The sequence below is a fragment of the Mucor mucedo genome, assembly GCF_025094135.1.
Source record: "Mucor mucedo strain NRRL 3635 chromosome Unknown EV154scaffold_113, whole genome shotgun sequence".
NCBI lineage: Eukaryota > Fungi > Mucoromycota > Mucoromycetes > Mucorales > Mucoraceae > Mucor > Mucor mucedo.
Window position 1 is genome coordinate 51,089 of NW_026252397.1, and position 16,964 is coordinate 68,052.

At 36.3% G+C, this 16,964-nt stretch overlaps 7 protein-coding genes across 7 annotated transcripts; 2 read left to right on the top strand and 5 right to left on the bottom strand.

Annotated features, from left to right (window-relative positions):
* Window positions 1-21: 21 nt before the first annotated feature.
* Window positions 22-1,411, bottom strand: EV154DRAFT_26521 (uncharacterized protein). The gene is made up of 5 exons (XM_051594675.1): window positions 1,071-1,411; window positions 844-1,007; window positions 599-772; window positions 117-526; window positions 22-38 (listed from the first exon to the last, which is right to left on the bottom strand). Exons 1-4 carry the CDS (start codon window positions 1,228-1,230, stop codon window positions 377-379), a joined length of 648 nt encoding a protein of 215 aa, XP_051453583.1. The 5' UTR covers window positions 1,231-1,411; the 3' UTR covers window positions 22-38; window positions 117-376.
* Window positions 1,262-3,327, top strand: EV154DRAFT_449796 (kinase-like domain-containing protein). The gene is made up of 4 exons (XM_051597191.1): window positions 1,262-1,777; window positions 1,834-2,710; window positions 2,774-2,843; window positions 2,907-3,327. The coding sequence occupies exons 1-4, from the start codon at window positions 1,575-1,577 to the stop codon at window positions 3,185-3,187; spliced, it is 1,431 nt and encodes a 476-aa protein (XP_051453584.1). The 5' UTR covers window positions 1,262-1,574; the 3' UTR covers window positions 3,188-3,327.
* On the top strand, window positions 3,328-5,849 carry EV154DRAFT_522072 (uncharacterized protein; the record flags this gene model as incomplete). The annotated part of the gene is made up of 3 exons (XM_051602953.1): window positions 3,328-4,473; window positions 4,531-4,731; window positions 4,789-5,849. The coding sequence occupies exons 1-3, from the start codon at window positions 3,341-3,343 to the stop codon at window positions 5,846-5,848; spliced, it is 2,394 nt and encodes a 797-aa protein (XP_051453585.1). The 5' UTR covers window positions 3,328-3,340.
* EV154DRAFT_522076 (uncharacterized protein) lies at window positions 5,850-6,981 on the bottom strand. The gene is made up of 3 exons (XM_051602954.1): window positions 6,707-6,981; window positions 6,336-6,634; window positions 5,850-6,261 (listed from the first exon to the last, which is right to left on the bottom strand). The coding sequence occupies exons 1-3, from the start codon at window positions 6,894-6,896 to the stop codon at window positions 5,908-5,910; spliced, it is 843 nt and encodes a 280-aa protein (XP_051453586.1). The 5' UTR covers window positions 6,897-6,981; the 3' UTR covers window positions 5,850-5,907.
* A 2,088-nt stretch (window positions 6,982-9,069) lies between these two features.
* Window positions 9,070-10,464, bottom strand: EV154DRAFT_522077 (uncharacterized protein). The gene is made up of 3 exons (XM_051602955.1): window positions 10,077-10,464; window positions 9,565-10,007; window positions 9,070-9,491 (listed from the first exon to the last, which is right to left on the bottom strand). The coding sequence occupies exons 1-3, from the start codon at window positions 10,441-10,443 to the stop codon at window positions 9,174-9,176; spliced, it is 1,128 nt and encodes a 375-aa protein (XP_051453587.1). The 5' UTR covers window positions 10,444-10,464; the 3' UTR covers window positions 9,070-9,173.
* Window positions 10,465-10,505: 41 nt separating this feature from the next.
* On the bottom strand, window positions 10,506-11,800 carry EV154DRAFT_522079 (GRASP55/65 PDZ-like domain-containing protein). Its single transcript, XM_051602956.1, has 6 exons — window positions 11,668-11,800; window positions 11,524-11,604; window positions 11,371-11,470; window positions 11,251-11,313; window positions 10,937-11,175; window positions 10,506-10,856 (listed from the first exon to the last, which is right to left on the bottom strand). Exons 1-6 carry the CDS (start codon window positions 11,719-11,721, stop codon window positions 10,596-10,598), a joined length of 798 nt encoding a protein of 265 aa, XP_051453588.1. The 5' UTR covers window positions 11,722-11,800; the 3' UTR covers window positions 10,506-10,595.
* A 1,478-nt stretch (window positions 11,801-13,278) lies between these two features.
* Window positions 13,279-16,105, bottom strand: EV154DRAFT_605820 (uncharacterized protein; the record flags this gene model as incomplete). Its single annotated transcript, XM_051607495.1, has 9 exons — window positions 13,279-13,474; window positions 13,538-13,799; window positions 13,855-13,969; window positions 14,042-14,187; window positions 14,250-14,426; window positions 14,485-14,616; window positions 14,671-14,879; window positions 14,944-15,431; window positions 16,080-16,105. 9 exons carry the CDS (start codon window positions 16,103-16,105, stop codon window positions 13,323-13,325), a joined length of 1,707 nt encoding a protein of 568 aa, XP_051453589.1. The 3' UTR covers window positions 13,279-13,322.
* Between the last annotated feature and the right edge of the window lie 859 nt (window positions 16,106-16,964).

A 16,964-nucleotide genomic window follows, 5' to 3' on the forward strand; every position in this document is an offset into this window, starting at 1 on the left:
TTAGCTAAAAGTGTAATCTTAAAAAGATCCTGGGAAATCTAAAATAATTCTGTGTAATTTAATTTCCTGCAATTGTTTACTGATATAAATGTATAGTTGTGGGATAATACAATTACCCTTTTTATTATATATTTAAGCGAGATTGTTCCTTATCAATGAGAGATTGACGGATAGAATCAATGACCATGATATCTTGTAAACTCATGGTTTCTACTCGAAGTGAGCTCAGGTGCCTGTCAAGTGACGGCGAGACAGACCTTGATTGAAACCAAGTATGTAATGAATTAGCTCTAATCAATAAATCTTTTTCATTCATATCTTGCTTTCTCACATGATCTAAATGATATTGTGCACAAGAAAAAAAAACAAGCCGGTTTTAATATATAGTTGAGCGCATAAAGAAGAAAAAAAAAAGAGGGGTTGCCATACCAATAAGTACTACATCAGGATTATCCGATTCAATTGTCTTTCTTTTTGTCAGTTTCTTTTGACAATGGCCCGATGTTGTTGAAATGATTTGGATATTCTAAAGTAGGTGAGTAGGCGGGTAAATGAAATATTGATTTCTCCGCTTAAACTTTTTGTGTGTACAAAATACCTTTTCAGTTACGGCTTCAGGTTTCTGATAGATAATCCCAAAGTCCAGTGTCATGCAGTAAGGACAAGCCATCTGCTTGGTAGAATCAGCAGGCGCTTTTTTAAGCTGCACAAAACATTCGGTGCAGATAGGTTGATCGCAGCAGCGAGCGTAATTGATATTACCGGGATAAAACTATGCGGGAAAAACATAAGGCGATTAATTTTCCCAACTCAAAAAAATAAAGTTGGACCTGTTCAAGTTACCAGAAAACATAGTGGACATTCAACAGAATTAAAGTAAATGTTATCAAAAACCGTTTTTTCATGTTTCTTTATAAATGCAGTGTAATCTTTTGGCTTTACAAGTTTTCGGGTATCCTTTGTGATGATCTCATTGTGAAAGCATTGCTGTGTAGGACTGGATAATCCTGTTTTTCATAAAAGAGTTTATCAACCAAAAATATTAAGCTAACTTTAATAAAAGTGATTACCTTTGTAGAAAGGAGCTAATCTTTTTGCTGAAATTAATTCTCGTACGAGCTTTAAATCACATTCGTCATTCTCTTCGTACAAGCCAAGTGGTGTCCAAGTGCCGTAATCTACAAGGCAATATTTTTTGTCGTCTTTATCAGTTGAATGAGAGGCGCCCATATTTAGTTATTTAATTTAGAAAGAAAAAAGTGTTTGATGATAAAAGAAAAGAAATGACAAAAAGAAAACAGTGCATTATTTATAAGGTTAGCAAATCATGTGCTTATTATGGAATATATGCTTGGAGTTGGACCATAATTCATATCCTTGTGTGGTCAATGACTCCTTTTTTTTTTTTTTGACAGAAAATCATACAACTATGGTGCAACTCTCACATTGTTATCGTGTGCTGTTTTACATTGGAAGCGTGACTTGATAAAAATCTCCCATTGTTTTTCTGACCAAGCTTTTTAATTTTTTTTAAACCCGTCTTTGTCTCTTTCTCTTCTTCTTTTTTATCACTGATGCCGAAAGAAGACGATTCAGCGAGCGATTATTCCGACTTAGAGTCTATTCACTCAGATGTAGAAGAGGATTTAGAAGATTACAAAAAGGGAGGATATCATCCCGTGAACATTGGCGATCGCTTTGACAATGGTAGATACATTGTCTTGCGAAAGTTGGGATGGGGACACTTCTCTACAGTCTGGCTTGCATTGGATACCTTGTAAGTACATGCTCGATGCCTTGACAACTCCTGGACATGTCCTAATTCCTAAATAGAAACGATTCTCATGTTGCATTAAAGATTGTCAAAGCAGCAAATCGATACACGGACAGTGCCTTGGAAGAAATCAAGCTACTTGAATGTGTGAAAAAGACGAATGCGGAATCCAAAGGATGGCAGCATGTAGCACAGTTACTAAACCATTTTTGGCATCAAGGGCCCAACGGAAAGCATGCATGCATGACGTTTGAAGTGCTGGGTGAAAGTCTATTAACCTTGATGAAGCGGTATAATTACAAAGGGATTCCACAAAATATTGTGAAACGTATCGCAAAACAGGTGCTGGAAGGATTGGATTATTTGCATCGAGAATGTGGCATTGTTCATACGGATTTGAAACCAGAAAATGTTCTCGTTTGGATTCCAAATATCGAAGCATATTTGAAAACGGATACAGCAGATATTTTAAAGGAAATCAAGGAAAGAGAGCATCAATTACCTTCTCCTAATTCAATGACACCGACCACTCCTAATATAGAAAGAAGAAGATCTTCAACAACTTCTTGGCATGAAGGAATGGATGTTGAGAGTATGTCGAAATCCAAAAAGAAACGACTCAAGAAAAAGATGAAGAAGAAGACATTAGACGATGTAGAGGAAGTAGAGGATAAACTGGGAAACCTAAAGATTTCAACAAATTGGTCTACACCAAAAGAAGCCAAGGTGATACCTTCTTCTATTTTGGATATCACCTCTATTGGATCTGAGGAAGACCTTGATACTATTGTAATTAAGATTGCTGATTTGGGTAACGCCTGTTGGATGGATGGAGAATATACACATGTTATTCAAACAAGACAATATCGTAGTCCAGAAGTGATTGTGGGAGCTAAATGGACGAATGAGGCAGATATGTGGAGTGTTGCATGCATGGTAACAATAGACTGTACATGATTGATTATAGAAGGGAAAAAAAAGATCTTAATTTTATTGTAGATCTTTGAATTATTGACAGGAGAATTCCTATTTGATCCTAGGGCTGGATCAAAATATAATAAGGATGATGGTAATTATTAGAGATATACGGTTCATATTCAACTATATTAATACCCTTTCTCGTTATTAATAGATCACCTCGCACAAATATTAGAATTAATGCGCACAGTGCCAAAACTCTTAATTTCAGGTGGTGAATATTCGCGCGATTTCTTTGATCGCTCAGGTAAACTCAAACACATCAAAAAATTACGTTATCGTCGATTAAGGGATGTACTGCACGACACCTTCCTTGTGCCACCAGAAGACGCTGATGCCGCAAGTCACTTTCTGTTACCGATGCTTGAAATGGACATGACAAAACGAGCATCTGCTAGTCACATGTTGAAATCCACTTGGTTAAAAGACGCATAAACGGCTACACAAAAAAAAAATTATTACGCGCGTCATTGCTGTGTTCATTTTGCCAAGCTCAGTAGAAACTCCGTTATACATATTCATAAACAAATTTGTTATTATCCCTTTCTTTTTCTTGTTTCTAAAATTAAACTTACATATCTATACAAAATGGAGTTAACCCCTCACCAACTTCATTATTTCAAGCGAGAGCTTATTTCTCAACAACTTGATAAAGAAGTCGATCAAATTAAAAAATCCACTCAATTGTCCAGTCTTATCCATCCCACACCCGAGACCAGTAGTGAATACCCATTTTTGCAGTATCTTACCCAACACTTTATCTTGGAGTTTCCTCTTTTAAAGAACGGCAATGAAAACAACTTTTGGACAAAGTTACAAGCTTTTCTGGACGAGTATAGTAAATTAAAGCTGGATAATTATACACCTAAATCCACCAGAGATTCTCAAAGACGTGTTTTGCTCTACAAGATAGAAAAGCTATTGATTATTTCTCTTTCTGCCAGTATCAAGACTGTTCAAGGTAAAGAAGAATCTATTGATGTTCTGGATTTGGCCAAGCAAGACCCAGCCGAGGAAAGTTTGGTTACCAAGTTAAATTTGACTCATCTCGAGAGCGAAGAAACTTATTTGGAATGGATCGGACTCAATGGTTTGCGTCTGAATGTCGTGACTGTACGTGATGTCAGTGAAGTACGTACCATTCGTCAACATGTCCATTCTGAGTTTATTGTCGAGACAAACCTGGTTGTAGCCGAGGGAGAGGAGCCTGCTCCTACTGTGTATGTTGCAAGACGTCATGGACAATTTCGTCAACTCCGAGATGATCTCAAAGTGGCATTTCCTACCTTAGAAATCCCCGCTGTTCCCGGAAAGGCGCGTGATTCTTCCTATGCAGCCAAAGAAAGTCAACATTTACATCGTGAAAAGGACCGTATCATGTTGAGATCTTTCCTTCGTAGATTATGTGCGGAGCCTGTGGTTGCAAACAGTGACATCTTTAGAGACTTTTTGTTGAATGAACCAATGCAATTGTCATTGCTTGAACAAAAGGATGCGGACTTGCGCCAGAAAATGGATCAAAACCGTATTGACGAAGAAAAGAGATTCCGTGAACAAGTTGATCAAAAGATTGTTGAATTGGATGGTTTATTGGACATGTTAAAGACCCAAATTATGAAGCCTAATGGATTGGTTGAAATTTTCGAGGTTATCAAGACCACTGAAACAATTGATAAGTTACCCGTCGAGTTAAGAAAGGCGTTTGAATGGGGTAGAATTAAGTAAGTCTATAAATAGATAATTAGATGTAGTTTACTAAAAAAAAAATATAAACACAGTTTCGCATTTGTGCTTCATACACAGTTCGTCACTTCGGATAGATCTGTTGAAAATGTTGCTAATTTGAAACGTACTCATTCTCTTATGCCTTACCGTACCATTGCTCAGATTCTCAAATTATCCAACCCATTTTCTATGGTCAAGGGTGTTTTGGATTTATTTTTGGCCCAACCTTTTGGCGGAAAAAGTCTTTTCCAAAGGTGTGTAAAAATATTTTTTTTTCTACTTATGCTCCCTTATTAACCTCTCATCATTAGAATTATGTTGTCCAATATGAGTGAACAAAGCAAAGACATGCAAAAAGATATTGAAGAACTTCAACTCAAGATTAATGACCCGCCACTTTGTGAAAAGGTTGCCAATGCTGTTCAATCTGATATTCCTGCTGGTGTTAGCATGGGTAAGACTACACCTATTCAAGAGACCTTGGAACTGTTAAAAAATCCTACAATTCAACCTGTCTTGACCCCTCAACAAATTATGCGCGTCGCATTTGCCAACCAACCTGGTAAAGTAGAAGCACGTACGCTTGTTGAAAACCTGCACAAGTTATGGATCTTGTATGCTCGTAAACAGGAGCAAGAGTCATTAATGTCCTTGGTCTTCCAAGGCGTCACAGGTGAAATCATCAAGGATTTGTTTGCCATCTTTTATGAACCTTTAGCTCAAGTTTATAAGGCTGCTAATATTGGTGATAGTATTGGTCATGTTGCTGGTTTCATCAATGACTTGATTGCCATTATTGATAAATTAGATGTAGAGGATGCTACTAATACTGCACAACCTTTCATTGACCTTGTCCAACGCCATGAATCCGAGTTCTATCAATTTGTTCATAATGTGCATGCTCAAGATCAAAGCAAGTTGTTTGATAATTTGTTGGGTTATGTTGATAACTTGTTTGGTTTTGTCTCCCATGGTATACCTACTCGCATTGATGTTGAACAGATTACATCAGAAGCGGGTATCACCAGTGCAGAAATTCCTGCATTGAAACAAGAAATTGATGCTTTGTGTGCATATCACTATAGCCGAAAACAAAGACATTTGGAACGTAAGCGACAAAAGCTGATGTCTACAAACGATGTGGCTGATTCGGAAGAGATCTTTAACTTTTTGCCTGATAACAAGGAGGTGATGGGTGTATTTAATGATATTGCTGAAGTAGATTATGAAAGCGAGGAGGAAGAATCTACTAGTGGCGGAAGTAGTAGCAGTCTCGTTGCTCATGAGTCTACTATTGTACCTCCTACCCTTGTACTGATTCCCAAGATTGCACCTACTTTTGTTAAACATGTTCGACAAATCATGCAATAAAATAATGATGATAATAAAAAAGGACTATTTGTATTTTTATTAAATAAAACAATAAAGAGTTACCATGGTGTGTTTGGTTTGTCAGTAATTCCTTTCAATAACAGGGACTTTAGATGTCTCCACCTATCATAACAAAGACGAGCAGAGTGTCTTCCATCAAATCTCACTTCAAGTTCATTCCAACCACCACCGTGTAAGTGATGAAGGACGTGATTCAATAAAAGCATGTCATCATCATGAGTCCATAATTCATATCCACGTATCGTCTGATCAAATTTTGAAAGAGGTGCTAAACGTTTTTTACTACTACTTGATGGTGGCGATAAAGAAGAACAAGAAGATGAAGATGATTGATAATGTTGTTGAGGTGGACTACTTAAACTATGCCATGAAGGTACTGGTGTACTTGGGGACTATTTGTGTTGCTTATTTTAGCCTTACTTAAAAAGAAAAAACGAGCCTTTTTTTTAAAAAAAAAAAAACAAACCTCTCCGTTTTTTTCAGCAAGCTTTTGTGTGCTAATATTCAAATGATTATTATCCGTTATTCGCATTTGGTCCATTGCATAATTTATTATATCCTTTGTCGTGACAATACTAGTGTTATTTGATCGCTTTATTAAGTTTCTTGTGGATGCAATCGTATTCTTCTTCATAATCGTTCTTCTGTTCATTAAACATCTCTCGTTTTTCTGCTGTATTGGTGGCACTGTTTCTTCTTCGTTATCATCATCTGAATCGATTATCTCTCCATTATCGTCATATTCAACAATCAGTTTCTGCTTGACTAGACACACATTTATCAAACATTATGGAAATCTGTAGGCATAATATATAAATATATGTATATATAACTTACTCTTGTTGGGTATCTTTTTTGGCATACAAGGTGTTCCAGTACGCTGATAATTTAAAATGATGTTACGTACAGCGGTTTTCGAAAGTCCTGATATGCGAGCAACATGTTTTTCAGTTGCCCCAGCTTGATAGGCTCCGACAATAAGCCAGCGTTTCGCTTCTGGTGAATCTCGTAATTTGGCTTTTGTCATGTACAGAGATGAGAAAAAAACTAAAAAGAAGGAAGGGAAAATATATTCTTCTTGCAGCTGATTCTATCTTAAAGGAGAAAAAAAAAAAAAAAAAAGAAAGAAAATGGCGTTTTTCATTGGCTCACTAAAAATGTGATTATTATTATTTGATTATCTTTCCAAAAAAAATGAGTGCATGAAAATCTATTGTGTGTCAAGAAAGAATCAATACTTTAATCTTCTTTGTCAATTGTCTCGCCTATATAATTTAAAGATAATCATTCAACCAACTGTATTTCTCAGGGCACTTTTTTGTAATGTGGGGTGACACACACATTAAATTAATTTTGCATGGCGGAAACCTCGGCATGGTTTCCGGGTAATACTCACGCCTTCCTACTTTACTTCTATGGCTTAAGGTGCATAATTTAACATTCGTAGTAAAACAGGTCAAACTTATATAAGTACGACATGCAGTTTTTACTATAGCTCCTTTCGAGTTGTTGACCGTGCATATCATCAGTTTAAAAACTGGTTTTGTAATTTGTGGGTGTTATCACTCTCACTTACTTATCGCATGTTGGAAATTCAAACATGCACATTCCCCATATCCTCTATATTTACACTTTGAATACAAACAATCATGTACCAGCGTCCAATTTCTCCTTACTGTAATAACGGCTTATTTCGCCACATCGTTTTAAAGTCAAACAACGATGAGTATACAACAATTGTTTACTTTCAATTTGTCAGACTTTTTTATATATTTATTTTCTTTGCTCTTGGGTAGATAACATATGAGACAAGGATGTTTTTACTAACCCATCTTTGTCCGTCCTATACCTTAATGCGATTTTCTACATAGGATAGCAATTCAAACGTAACCGTGTCACTTCGAATCATACTCTGACCCTGGCATTGACAAAGCCTCTTCAAAACGATTTGAGTTTGCTCTTACAATCTGATCTACCAAACGTAACTGAATTAAATAAGGAAAAGATTTAATGGGGCCAGATTTACTTATGAATATCTGTTGTAAATATTTGTGTGTTGAATGTTAATCCAACGCCCTTTCTTTTTCTTTATAAAATGTAATACTTAATCGTCAACAAACTTAACTGGTTGACGCACTTAATCTAATAGTTGACATTGTCATAACAGTGGAGATGTGTAGTATTTTTCGAAAGGGATCTATTTTATTATATTTGTATACATTCTTTAAATTCAAATAATTTTGCTGGAATCAAGAATCATATTTCTTTTCTCATCTTAAGCCAAGAAGCCACACATATTTTGTTTCCGGCATCGTATTCGACATGTAACGGTCTGTTGCGTTTCTACTTTTCTTCGAGAATAGTCCCAGGTAAATTATAAGAATATAAAGTGATAGCCTGACATTCATATGGAGCTTTGGGAAGTTGGATATAACAGTAACTACTTATTATATATAGCATTCACCAGGAAAAAAAAAGTAGCTGAAGTATATAGTCAGGTTTGATAAAGTTTAAATTAGTTATTATCTGTCTCAGTTTTTTACTCGCGTTATTTGACAGACTGCTTCTAATTAAATTGCGTCAAGAATCCAGCAAGAACTTTATCAACGGAATGGCCTTCTTTTACTGCTTGTAGAAACAAAATGTTACCGCGTTCCCTCGAAGAGTTTTTATAGTTTTAGATTCAAATACATTAAATTGGTCCGAAAGATAAAACAGATTTCAACGAAAGGTGTTTAACCTACCCCTCTTTTAAGGTGGCTAACCGGTTTCCAAGTAGAAAGTCAATTGAGTTTCAATAACTCTATTTCTAGAAAGTGCATACATGTTCTGGTAAGTTTAACTGTGGATCATGCTAAAATAACCACGACTAGACTTTACTTGAGTTGCACGTATAGATAAAAAACCACTGCTGTCGTGGGAAACCATCGACTATGTATGATGACTCTGTTGCGTATCATTATCAATGAGGAAGATGATGTGGATAATTGTCTTGCATTCAAATGGCGTATTTAATTGATAAACAGCTTGGGCATATAACATGTTGATGGCATATAGAGACATGGTAATTGGCAATAATATAAATAGCAACAGATTTTTAATCAAAGATAAGTGGCAGTCAAATAAACAAACATGTATGTACCAAGCACCTTATTGTAGAATAATAAACGTCATAAATGAAACTTTAAAATTTAGGAAAAGCCAGATTAGGGCAAATGTTTATATTTGTGTGAATTAAAAAAAAAGTGTGAGGATTATTTACAATGAATTATTAATATATGTGACAGATGTTTACAGAGAGAAATCAAGTATAAAATGATGGCTTTTTACGATCACCTAGCAATCGAGTAGTTTCTGAATCAGCAATAACGTTATTTACAATATTTACTTCGTCCTCTACTAATTTGTTGACGGAGGAGGAACGCCAAGAAATCATCAAAACGCCACAGATAGTGATGGCTACACCAAGCATGACGAAAGAAAGTTGCCACCATCTTAATCTATCCCATTGGTCATAATAAACAAGACCGTTGAACAAACATGATACATTAAAGGTACATGACGACAACGGTATCATGATTACAGTATCACACAATTGTAACCCCTTATTCAGGTAATACAACTAAAAAAGAAGAAGAAAAAGTATGTCATGTGTTACCGTCCATGTAAGCTGCGCAGATTATAAAAAAACTAACCTGTAAAATGGCAGTCAGAATCATCATGGCCAATAATATCCAAGTCAGAGCATATTGCAATTGGTTTTTATCGAACACGACGGATAAAATGATTAATTCTAATCCACTCTTTGCAAATAAAATCGATTGACTACTGATGTTACCGGACAGTACGCCAAAACTGATTCCGATGTATTTCTTAAAGTCCTCCATGCTCACCCATCTACCAACCAATTTACCCATATTCGTAGGTTGAATTGCTGTCGATTCCATCATGTAATATAACCGTTCACAGTAATGCGTAATAAATAATCCGCTCACAATCACAAACTCCAGAATACTGAAATAGGCAATAAAAGCTGGCTTCTTGTATAACCTGATCAAGTCATCAATGTCATGGTCCGGTTCAGGAATGACACCAAATAATCCAACCAGTAAAGCACCCACAACAATTAGAAATGTGCCTATTTTTCAAGCGTTTAGTATCAGAAAAAAAAGGGGGGTACCGATTGCATAAAAGGGTTCTTTGTTACCGATTACTGTCTTCTTTAAGAATGGGTCACCCAAAACGATTTTAGCGGCAATTGCATTAAATACAAGGCCCATAGCTCCGATAGGTGCCAAGATGACTATAGGAAGATATCCAATGGAAAAAATAGACCCAATGATATTAGCCGTTAGAAACGTAGCAAAGCTAATGACCCACATGGGTCTCTTTAGTGAATGCTTTCTTGCTTCAATGGGAAAGATCTTGTCATTCAAAAGGTGCGATTTACGTTGGAAAGCCATGGCAAAAGCCTGCACCAAGTTGGTAACCACTGACACTCCAATGCCAATCCAAAATTGTGTTGTGTATGCAGCTTTTTCATCATCCTCGTATTCTATTCCCAGTCTATTCATTTTGTTGTTAATATAAAAGAGAGAGAGAGAGAGAAGGAAGAATTAACGACCCGGTGGATAAATTTAATTTCTAAAACCGCCTCGTTGTAAACAAGCAATGCGATTGGTCTACATGGAATTTTTTTTTCTTTTTATTATTATAGTACAAATATTTAGTCTTGATGTGTGTTAGGCTGATCATCTTGCTGAGTGAGGGTAGGAGAAGGAGGGAGGAGAGTTTGCTTTGCTTCTTCCAGTTCATTTTCGGGATACTCGGGTGCATTGAAAATAGTATCACTATAGTTATTAGCAGATTCATCCGTTACTGTCTCATTTTCCTTCTTTCTTCTGGGAATCCTATGTAGTAACCCATATCCCACATCACAGCCTAATGATCCATTTCCTCCCCATTCATGATTAGGAACAATGATACACTACATGTGATATAAACATCTTAGAACTCTTCTTCCTAATATCTTGCCCATTTTTTTTTAAAAAAAAAGAATTATTTTACCTCTCTGCAGCTATCCCACTCTGAATTATACAGATAAATTCTCAATGGTTTACCAAGATATTCTTCAACAAGCGTATAGAAATCATCTTCGTTTCTGAGCGTCATGTGGGGGCTACCGATAATGTAGTCAGTATAGGGGATGATACCTGCCATTTCAGCAGGTGAGTTAGGGGACACATCCAGCACGTGCCACACGTTTTCTCCGGCACGCTCAAATGAGCAGAATCGAATGGAGCATCCTATCAGGTAAAGAAAACAGGCACGTTAGTCTTAAAAATAAAGAAGGGCCTACACTTTCTTTATAAAGCTCCTACCAATTAAGCTCTTTTCATTGGGGTCATCAGGATGCCAATCTCTACTCGGTGTCAAGGTGACCTCTATTAAGCAAAGTTTAGGAGACTTGTTTTTTGAAATGTGTATTGTTTATATATTACCGCGAAAGGATTGCTCTTTACTAGAGTACACGCCTATCGGCAAAGGTTTACCCTCATACTCTTGCAAAGTGGTTACCAATGTCTGGCTATCTCCATTATTCTAAAGAGAGCTACATCAGTTTATAAACCAATGGAAAAGGTGAAAATATGTACCAAAGGAATGCCATTGATGTTGACAATGTAATCAAAAAATTGTTCGATTCCTGCATGATAAGCCGGCGAATTTTCCTTGACCTATAGTACATTACAAAAAAACGCGTAAGAAAGCTTGTGAATGAACCAAGGATTTCCACTTGCCTTTAGTACATGAAAGCCATATTGTCCTTGTTCAGAACTTTGTGCTCCTCCCATGGTTTTGCTTTAATTTATGTTAAAACAACAAAACAAAAAAAAAAAAAGATAAAAATATAATGTTTCGTTTAAAGCCAGTGCCGGTGCTACTAGACGAGTCCAATTATGACAGTAACATTTGCAGTTTTAGATTCGTGTCAATCGTAGCTGGATAATAGCCTTAAGTATCACCATAGGACTATTTATTGCCCTGAAATAAGTTCTTTGCTATGTTGGGAAGGGCTTCATAAAGCGTCTACAGATAATTCTCAACATCCCAATCCGAGCATGGCTTCTTTTGAACAATATAACACAATAAAAGTGATATAGTCGTTTTAACCTGAACTGCATTTAAAAAAGGCTTGAAATTGAATCAAGACCATTTTCAGAAAGTATACGATCTTATTGGAATTTTTCTTATGTCAACTTCCTACACCAGTGGGTAGTACCTTTATCATTACATTCGCTGCTACTGCGAAAGTTATGGCCATTTTTAACGTTCATTGCTGATACTTTAAAGTCGTATAGCTCATAAGACAATCATAGCCTTGTTTCTTGCTATTCTATCAAATCATAGCAGACCTCCTCTTATTGTGGAAATCATAAAAACAACATGCCTCAGTGCAACATAGGCTTAATAGCTACAAAGCCGTTATATCCGAGCCACATAACGTACACTAGAAAGCATTAGGTATCGCAAGTTAAGTGGTAGAAGAGTGCTTAATTTATTTTTTGCTTTAGGAATCGAATTAGGAGGATGTCTGAATGGTTGAGAATCCAAAACTCTTGAATATCAAATGAGTTTCTAACTAAGAATCGAAAAGTCTTACAGATTAAGTGGATTTCTAACTAAGAATCGAAAAGTCTTACAGATTAAGTGGAAAGGAACCAAGTAAAAAAAAAGAAGATAGAGTGTAGTTTTTATTCTGTATTTACAGCTGGAGAAGGAACTAAAGGTTCACCCAAAATGCTAAGAAAAGAGATACAATTTAATCTGACACTGGCGTATATGTAATCATTCGCAGTGAATATCTAAGCTCCATAGTCAATTCAGCCATTGTAATGTTACGACATGGTCTGACGTTGTTATTTCTTGTTACAGATCCCAATGATGGTGGCAAAATCACTCCAAATTTTGCTGCACGACTTGCCGTTGTTAAGACACTGGTAATAGTTCTTAAAGGATAAGGTGGATATAGGTTATTAACGCTGATGTTAATAATAAAGTAGTTATGAAAGTGAGCACCAGACTGGAAGTAGTCAACTTAAGAAATCTTATAATATAAAGTTTTTAGGATAAGAAGATAATCAACGATGATTTTAAGAGGGCGTAAGTAATATAAATATAAACTGATTGCCAAGATTAAAAAGAAAAGTAATTATGTTATTATAAACGATATCTTATATACGGTTTTAATAATAAAGAGATTCGAGTCGAGTGTGAAATATGAACTTTGAGTTAAATGTTATATGAAAAGTATAGACTTAAGATAAACAAGAAGTATGAAAGTTGAGGGAAACACAAAGGAGTCAATTACAAATTATTAAGAAACTAGATTTTTAGTCAAGATAAAACTGAGGAGCGTATTTATAGGAAAGATCCTATCCTGTGTAACACCAAGTCAATTTAGATTGGCTGCAACACCGCTTCGAGTCAACGCCAGATGCCTCTCCCAAGCCAACGAAATCTCCTCCTGGTTGACATCCTTCAACTTCACTAATCCTGCCGCCAGGATCTTCTTCGTACTTTTGTACTTCCCGTACAAGACACTTGCTATAAACCAAAATAACGTCGTTAGTGATATGCACCATTTCCTTTACAAAAACAACATCTTACCAATTCCCCATTTTTTTTCCATGTTACGATGGCGGATGGCCAACGTAAGAGTCAGCCTTCTGTTGGCCTGAGACATCGGACGTGTAATGGTGACGAATGGTCTGAGTGAAGACCATAAACGTTCCGATGCCTCGCCGTCAGTCCTGCCGTACGATTCAATGTTTTTAGGATTAAAGCTGGACTGACAGCTAATAACATGCGCATAAGCATGAAAAACGGGGAGTGCAAGAGTGCCGTTAGCAGTCAAGTACGGGAAGTGAGTCTATCATAAGAATACATTAGCATTTATGCATCAACAATATGGAATAAGATGTTACCGTCAACGACTTCTCCAAGACACAAATGATATCATACATCAAGTTTACTGGCGTCTTAATGCTGTCCTTGTCCTCCTGAAACAGCTCGTGGAGAACAGATAGTGGATATTTGAATCTTCAAAAAAAAAAAAAAAAAAAAAAAAAATTAGGATTAGTACATAATGTTTTTGGCATGTTTATCACATACCCTTCACCACTATCCATATCCACCATCTTTAGGGTGAGGTCATGGCGCGCGCATGAAGCCGTAAAAATTCCTTTTACGGGATACAACTTTGACTTGTATGAGGCGCCATTACCTGCAGCTCTGAATGTGTTCTCATTCATGAGAGCCTATTAATAAAAATACCATCAGTAACTCTAGTTATTAATTCGCCCTAATATACAATCCTTACGTCTTTAGGAGCTTTTTCCTTCTTATAAAGCTCAACACATTCAGGCTTCACCCATGCGTTCTCCAGGGTGTTGACCAAATTAAGTTGATCAAGAGGACTTGCTTTCGACTTACATTTCATACTAAAGCACCCATCCATAGTAATGAAAATGCGATCCATAGGGTGGATGGAGTCCCTCTAAAAATAAAAGATGGTTATGATTTCATTTTATCTATATTTTAATACGGAAACATACACTAGGACAAGCAGGACAGCACATCGCCTGATCTTTTAACAAAGATCGCTCGTTGACCATTTCTTCTGTCAACAAAATGACCTTGTTGTACATATTGAATACAGTACGGAAATTGTTCACTGACAAAGATGTCTACCCAAAAATATTGGTTAGATATATGAATATTAATTTTAAGACATTAATTACCAGTGGATTTCCGTGTAAGTTGTTATACAACTTTGTAATACCCTCAGAAGAAGACTTCAAGGTGTTTCGAACTTCATTAAAATAGCCCAACAAACCCAAATGAATGGCATTTTTGGGGTCTGTGGGCGAAGCAGGAAACATACCCATCAAAATTAATGCTTCTGCCAAGGGCTTACAGCTGCAGTAACTGACTGATACATCCTTGATGGCTATGTCAAAATTATATTCAGGGTTAGAGTATACTAGTATTTTGTCGAATATTTTGCTCTTTACCATGGAAAAAGTACATTCTGACGGTCTTTGTCAGAAGTACTTTTTTACTACCACATTGGCAATCGATTGCAACTGGAGAAACAATCTCGGTGGATGGCAAGCCACCTTGCTTGCCAAAAAAGATCAAATAGCTGGTACACAATGTTTTGAGTACATTGTGCCATTGAAATTTCAAATCGACCTTTCTCTTTCTTTCAACAGAAGCCTTTTGCTCCTTGATTTCCTCAGGGGTCGGTTCATTAGAGTCATTACAATCGTTAGAATCAAACATGTCCTTTTGTTTTTTTTGACGCTTTCTTCCGGGGCCGGCTCCCTGCTTGATTTCAAAAATTTCAGATAAATATGTTGTCATATAACGATCGTCAGGTATTAAAGGAAAATTGTATTTATGGCGAACGCGTGTGGGATGAGAAGATTGCAATAAAGCGATAGCATCTTCATCGAGTACAAGATCGGGATCTAAAAGCGCCTGTCGTTTCGCTACTTCCCTAAGTTTGTATGTAATTTTTCTTAATTTTCCCGCTGTAGTTGTTTTTAAAATATTAAGTAAATGTGAAGGGGTGGCTTCTTGTTCGGGGGGAAGTAAATATCAATGGTCGCTCTTTAAAAAAAGCGGGTGGTGGTCAGTGTACCAAGAATACAACTATAGTGTAGGTATTGGACTTATTGTAGTTGTCATATTTCCAAAATTAAACTCAAGTTATGATGGCTAATGATACATGTTAAAAAAAAAACGATTAAATGCTCAGGCCCTATTGAAATCATTTTAATCACCAGAACTGGAGAGACTTACTACATTTGGCTCCAAAATAATCAAGCAAAAGCGGTCTTAATGATTTATTTTTTGTTTGAGTGTCGGGCTGTGAGGTGTACAAAAGACGTTCAAGGTCGTAAGAAAACATATTATTTTCCATACACTTCTTTTGACTTAGTTAATTATACTACAGCTACAATAAGAAAAGGAACATTAATATAAATTCAACCTCTGCAAGAGAAAAGATTTATAAAGACATGCTACCTGGACAGTCTTAAAATAACAATCAAAATCAGAGCAAAATGTCCCAGTGAGATCCGACATATAGAAAAAAGAAAACAAATTAGAGAATAATTGTACTTCAGTCCTATTGCCTTTATACCTTGATAGCCGTAATTTCTCTAGCATGTTGTTCACTTGCAACAGTACGCGGTTGACCTCCCGACCATCACCCTAGTCCGGACTGTGGTGCTGCGCCTGAATGCCCATCGCAAGAATCCTGTCTTAGGTAAATAACCCATACGCTGTACCAGAAATTTTTTTAGCCAGTTGCCCAGATTTACTTACCCAAAAAATGGCGCTTTAAGAAATGGTGCATACACCAGATAGTAAGTTTTAAAATATAAAAGAAAAAAAGGCTTTTTGTTCATATTAATAGATATATTTCTTTGGCAGAAATATATAACTTTGCCCAAGTTATGACTTGTAACAAAGGATCCGTTGCCCTAATAGGAGCATATAAACGATACATTATGCCAGAATCCCTCACTGAAGCTCCAAAACTATTGCCACCTGTGTTTAAGCTGGTCTACAATTGTGCCTTTGTAATCAAAAGTACTACTAACCATTTGAAACCTATCTCGTACTCTGTCTCCCTTATCGAAGATTCTAAAGTGTATCTCTCACCTTGTTTCGTTGCAGATGATATTAGAAGGACCCATGCAGATGCTTTTACTGACTATATATCTATGGATTTCGTTTTTTTTTTTCAGACAGAAATAAGTCGGATCATTATTAACGTTATATGATAAATGCATAACTTGCTTTTTTTCAAGTGATGGATAAAATGATCAATATCAAAGCTGTATTGCGGGACACTTGAGGCAGGTCCATGTAGGACAAATCTACAGTGTGTGACAACAAGAGTCTGAACTAATGGCTTGTACATCCCTTCTTCAAGTTCACCTATGACTAGATGTATTGGCGGCATACATCTTGACATAGCATTTTAGTAAAAAACATAAATAATAGCATAACTTTTATGTAG

Coding starts and splice junctions, on each gene's coding strand:
- EV154DRAFT_26521 (XM_051594675.1), bottom strand. CDS start 1,230: ATGGGCGCCTCTCATTCAACTGATAAAGACGACAAAAAATATTGCCTT. Junction 1,008..1,070: donor ATTAGCTCCTTTCTACAAAG/GTAATCACTTTT, acceptor TATGAAAAACAG/GATTATCCAGTCCTACACAG. Junction 527..598: donor CTGAAGCCGTAACTGAAAAG/GTATTTTGTACA, acceptor CACCTACTTTAG/AATATCCAAATCATTTCAAC.
- EV154DRAFT_449796 (XM_051597191.1), top strand. CDS start 1,575: ATGCCGAAAGAAGACGATTCAGCGAGCGATTATTCCGACTTAGAGTCT. Junction 1,778..1,833: donor TGGCTTGCATTGGATACCTT/GTAAGTACATGC, acceptor ATTCCTAAATAG/AAACGATTCTCATGTTGCAT. Junction 2,844..2,906: donor AAAATATAATAAGGATGATG/GTAATTATTAGA, acceptor CGTTATTAATAG/ATCACCTCGCACAAATATTA.
- EV154DRAFT_522076 (XM_051602954.1), bottom strand. CDS start 6,896: ATGACAAAAGCCAAATTACGAGATTCACCAGAAGCGAAACGCTGGCTT. Junction 6,635..6,706: donor AAAAAAGATACCCAACAAGA/GTAAGTTATATA, acceptor ATGTGTGTCTAG/TCAAGCAGAAACTGATTGTT. Junction 6,262..6,335: donor TTGCTGAAAAAAACGGAGAG/GTTTGTTTTTTT, acceptor CAACACAAATAG/TCCCCAAGTACACCAGTACC.
- EV154DRAFT_522077 (XM_051602955.1), bottom strand. CDS start 10,443: ATGAATAGACTGGGAATAGAATACGAGGATGATGAAAAAGCTGCATAC. Junction 10,008..10,076: donor CTTAAAGAAGACAGTAATCG/GTAACAAAGAAC, acceptor CTTGAAAAATAG/GCACATTTCTAATTGTTGTG. Junction 9,492..9,564: donor TTCTGACTGCCATTTTACAG/GTTAGTTTTTTT, acceptor CTTCTTTTTTAG/TTGTATTACCTGAATAAGGG.
- EV154DRAFT_522079 (XM_051602956.1), bottom strand. CDS start 11,721: ATGGGAGGAGCACAAAGTTCTGAACAAGGACAATATGGCTTTCATGTA. Junction 11,314..11,370: donor TAAAGAGCAATCCTTTCGCG/GTAATATATAAA, acceptor TTTGCTTAATAG/AGGTCACCTTGACACCGAGT. Junction 11,176..11,250: donor CAATGAAAAGAGCTTAATTG/GTAGGAGCTTTA, acceptor TTTACCTGATAG/GATGCTCCATTCGATTCTGC.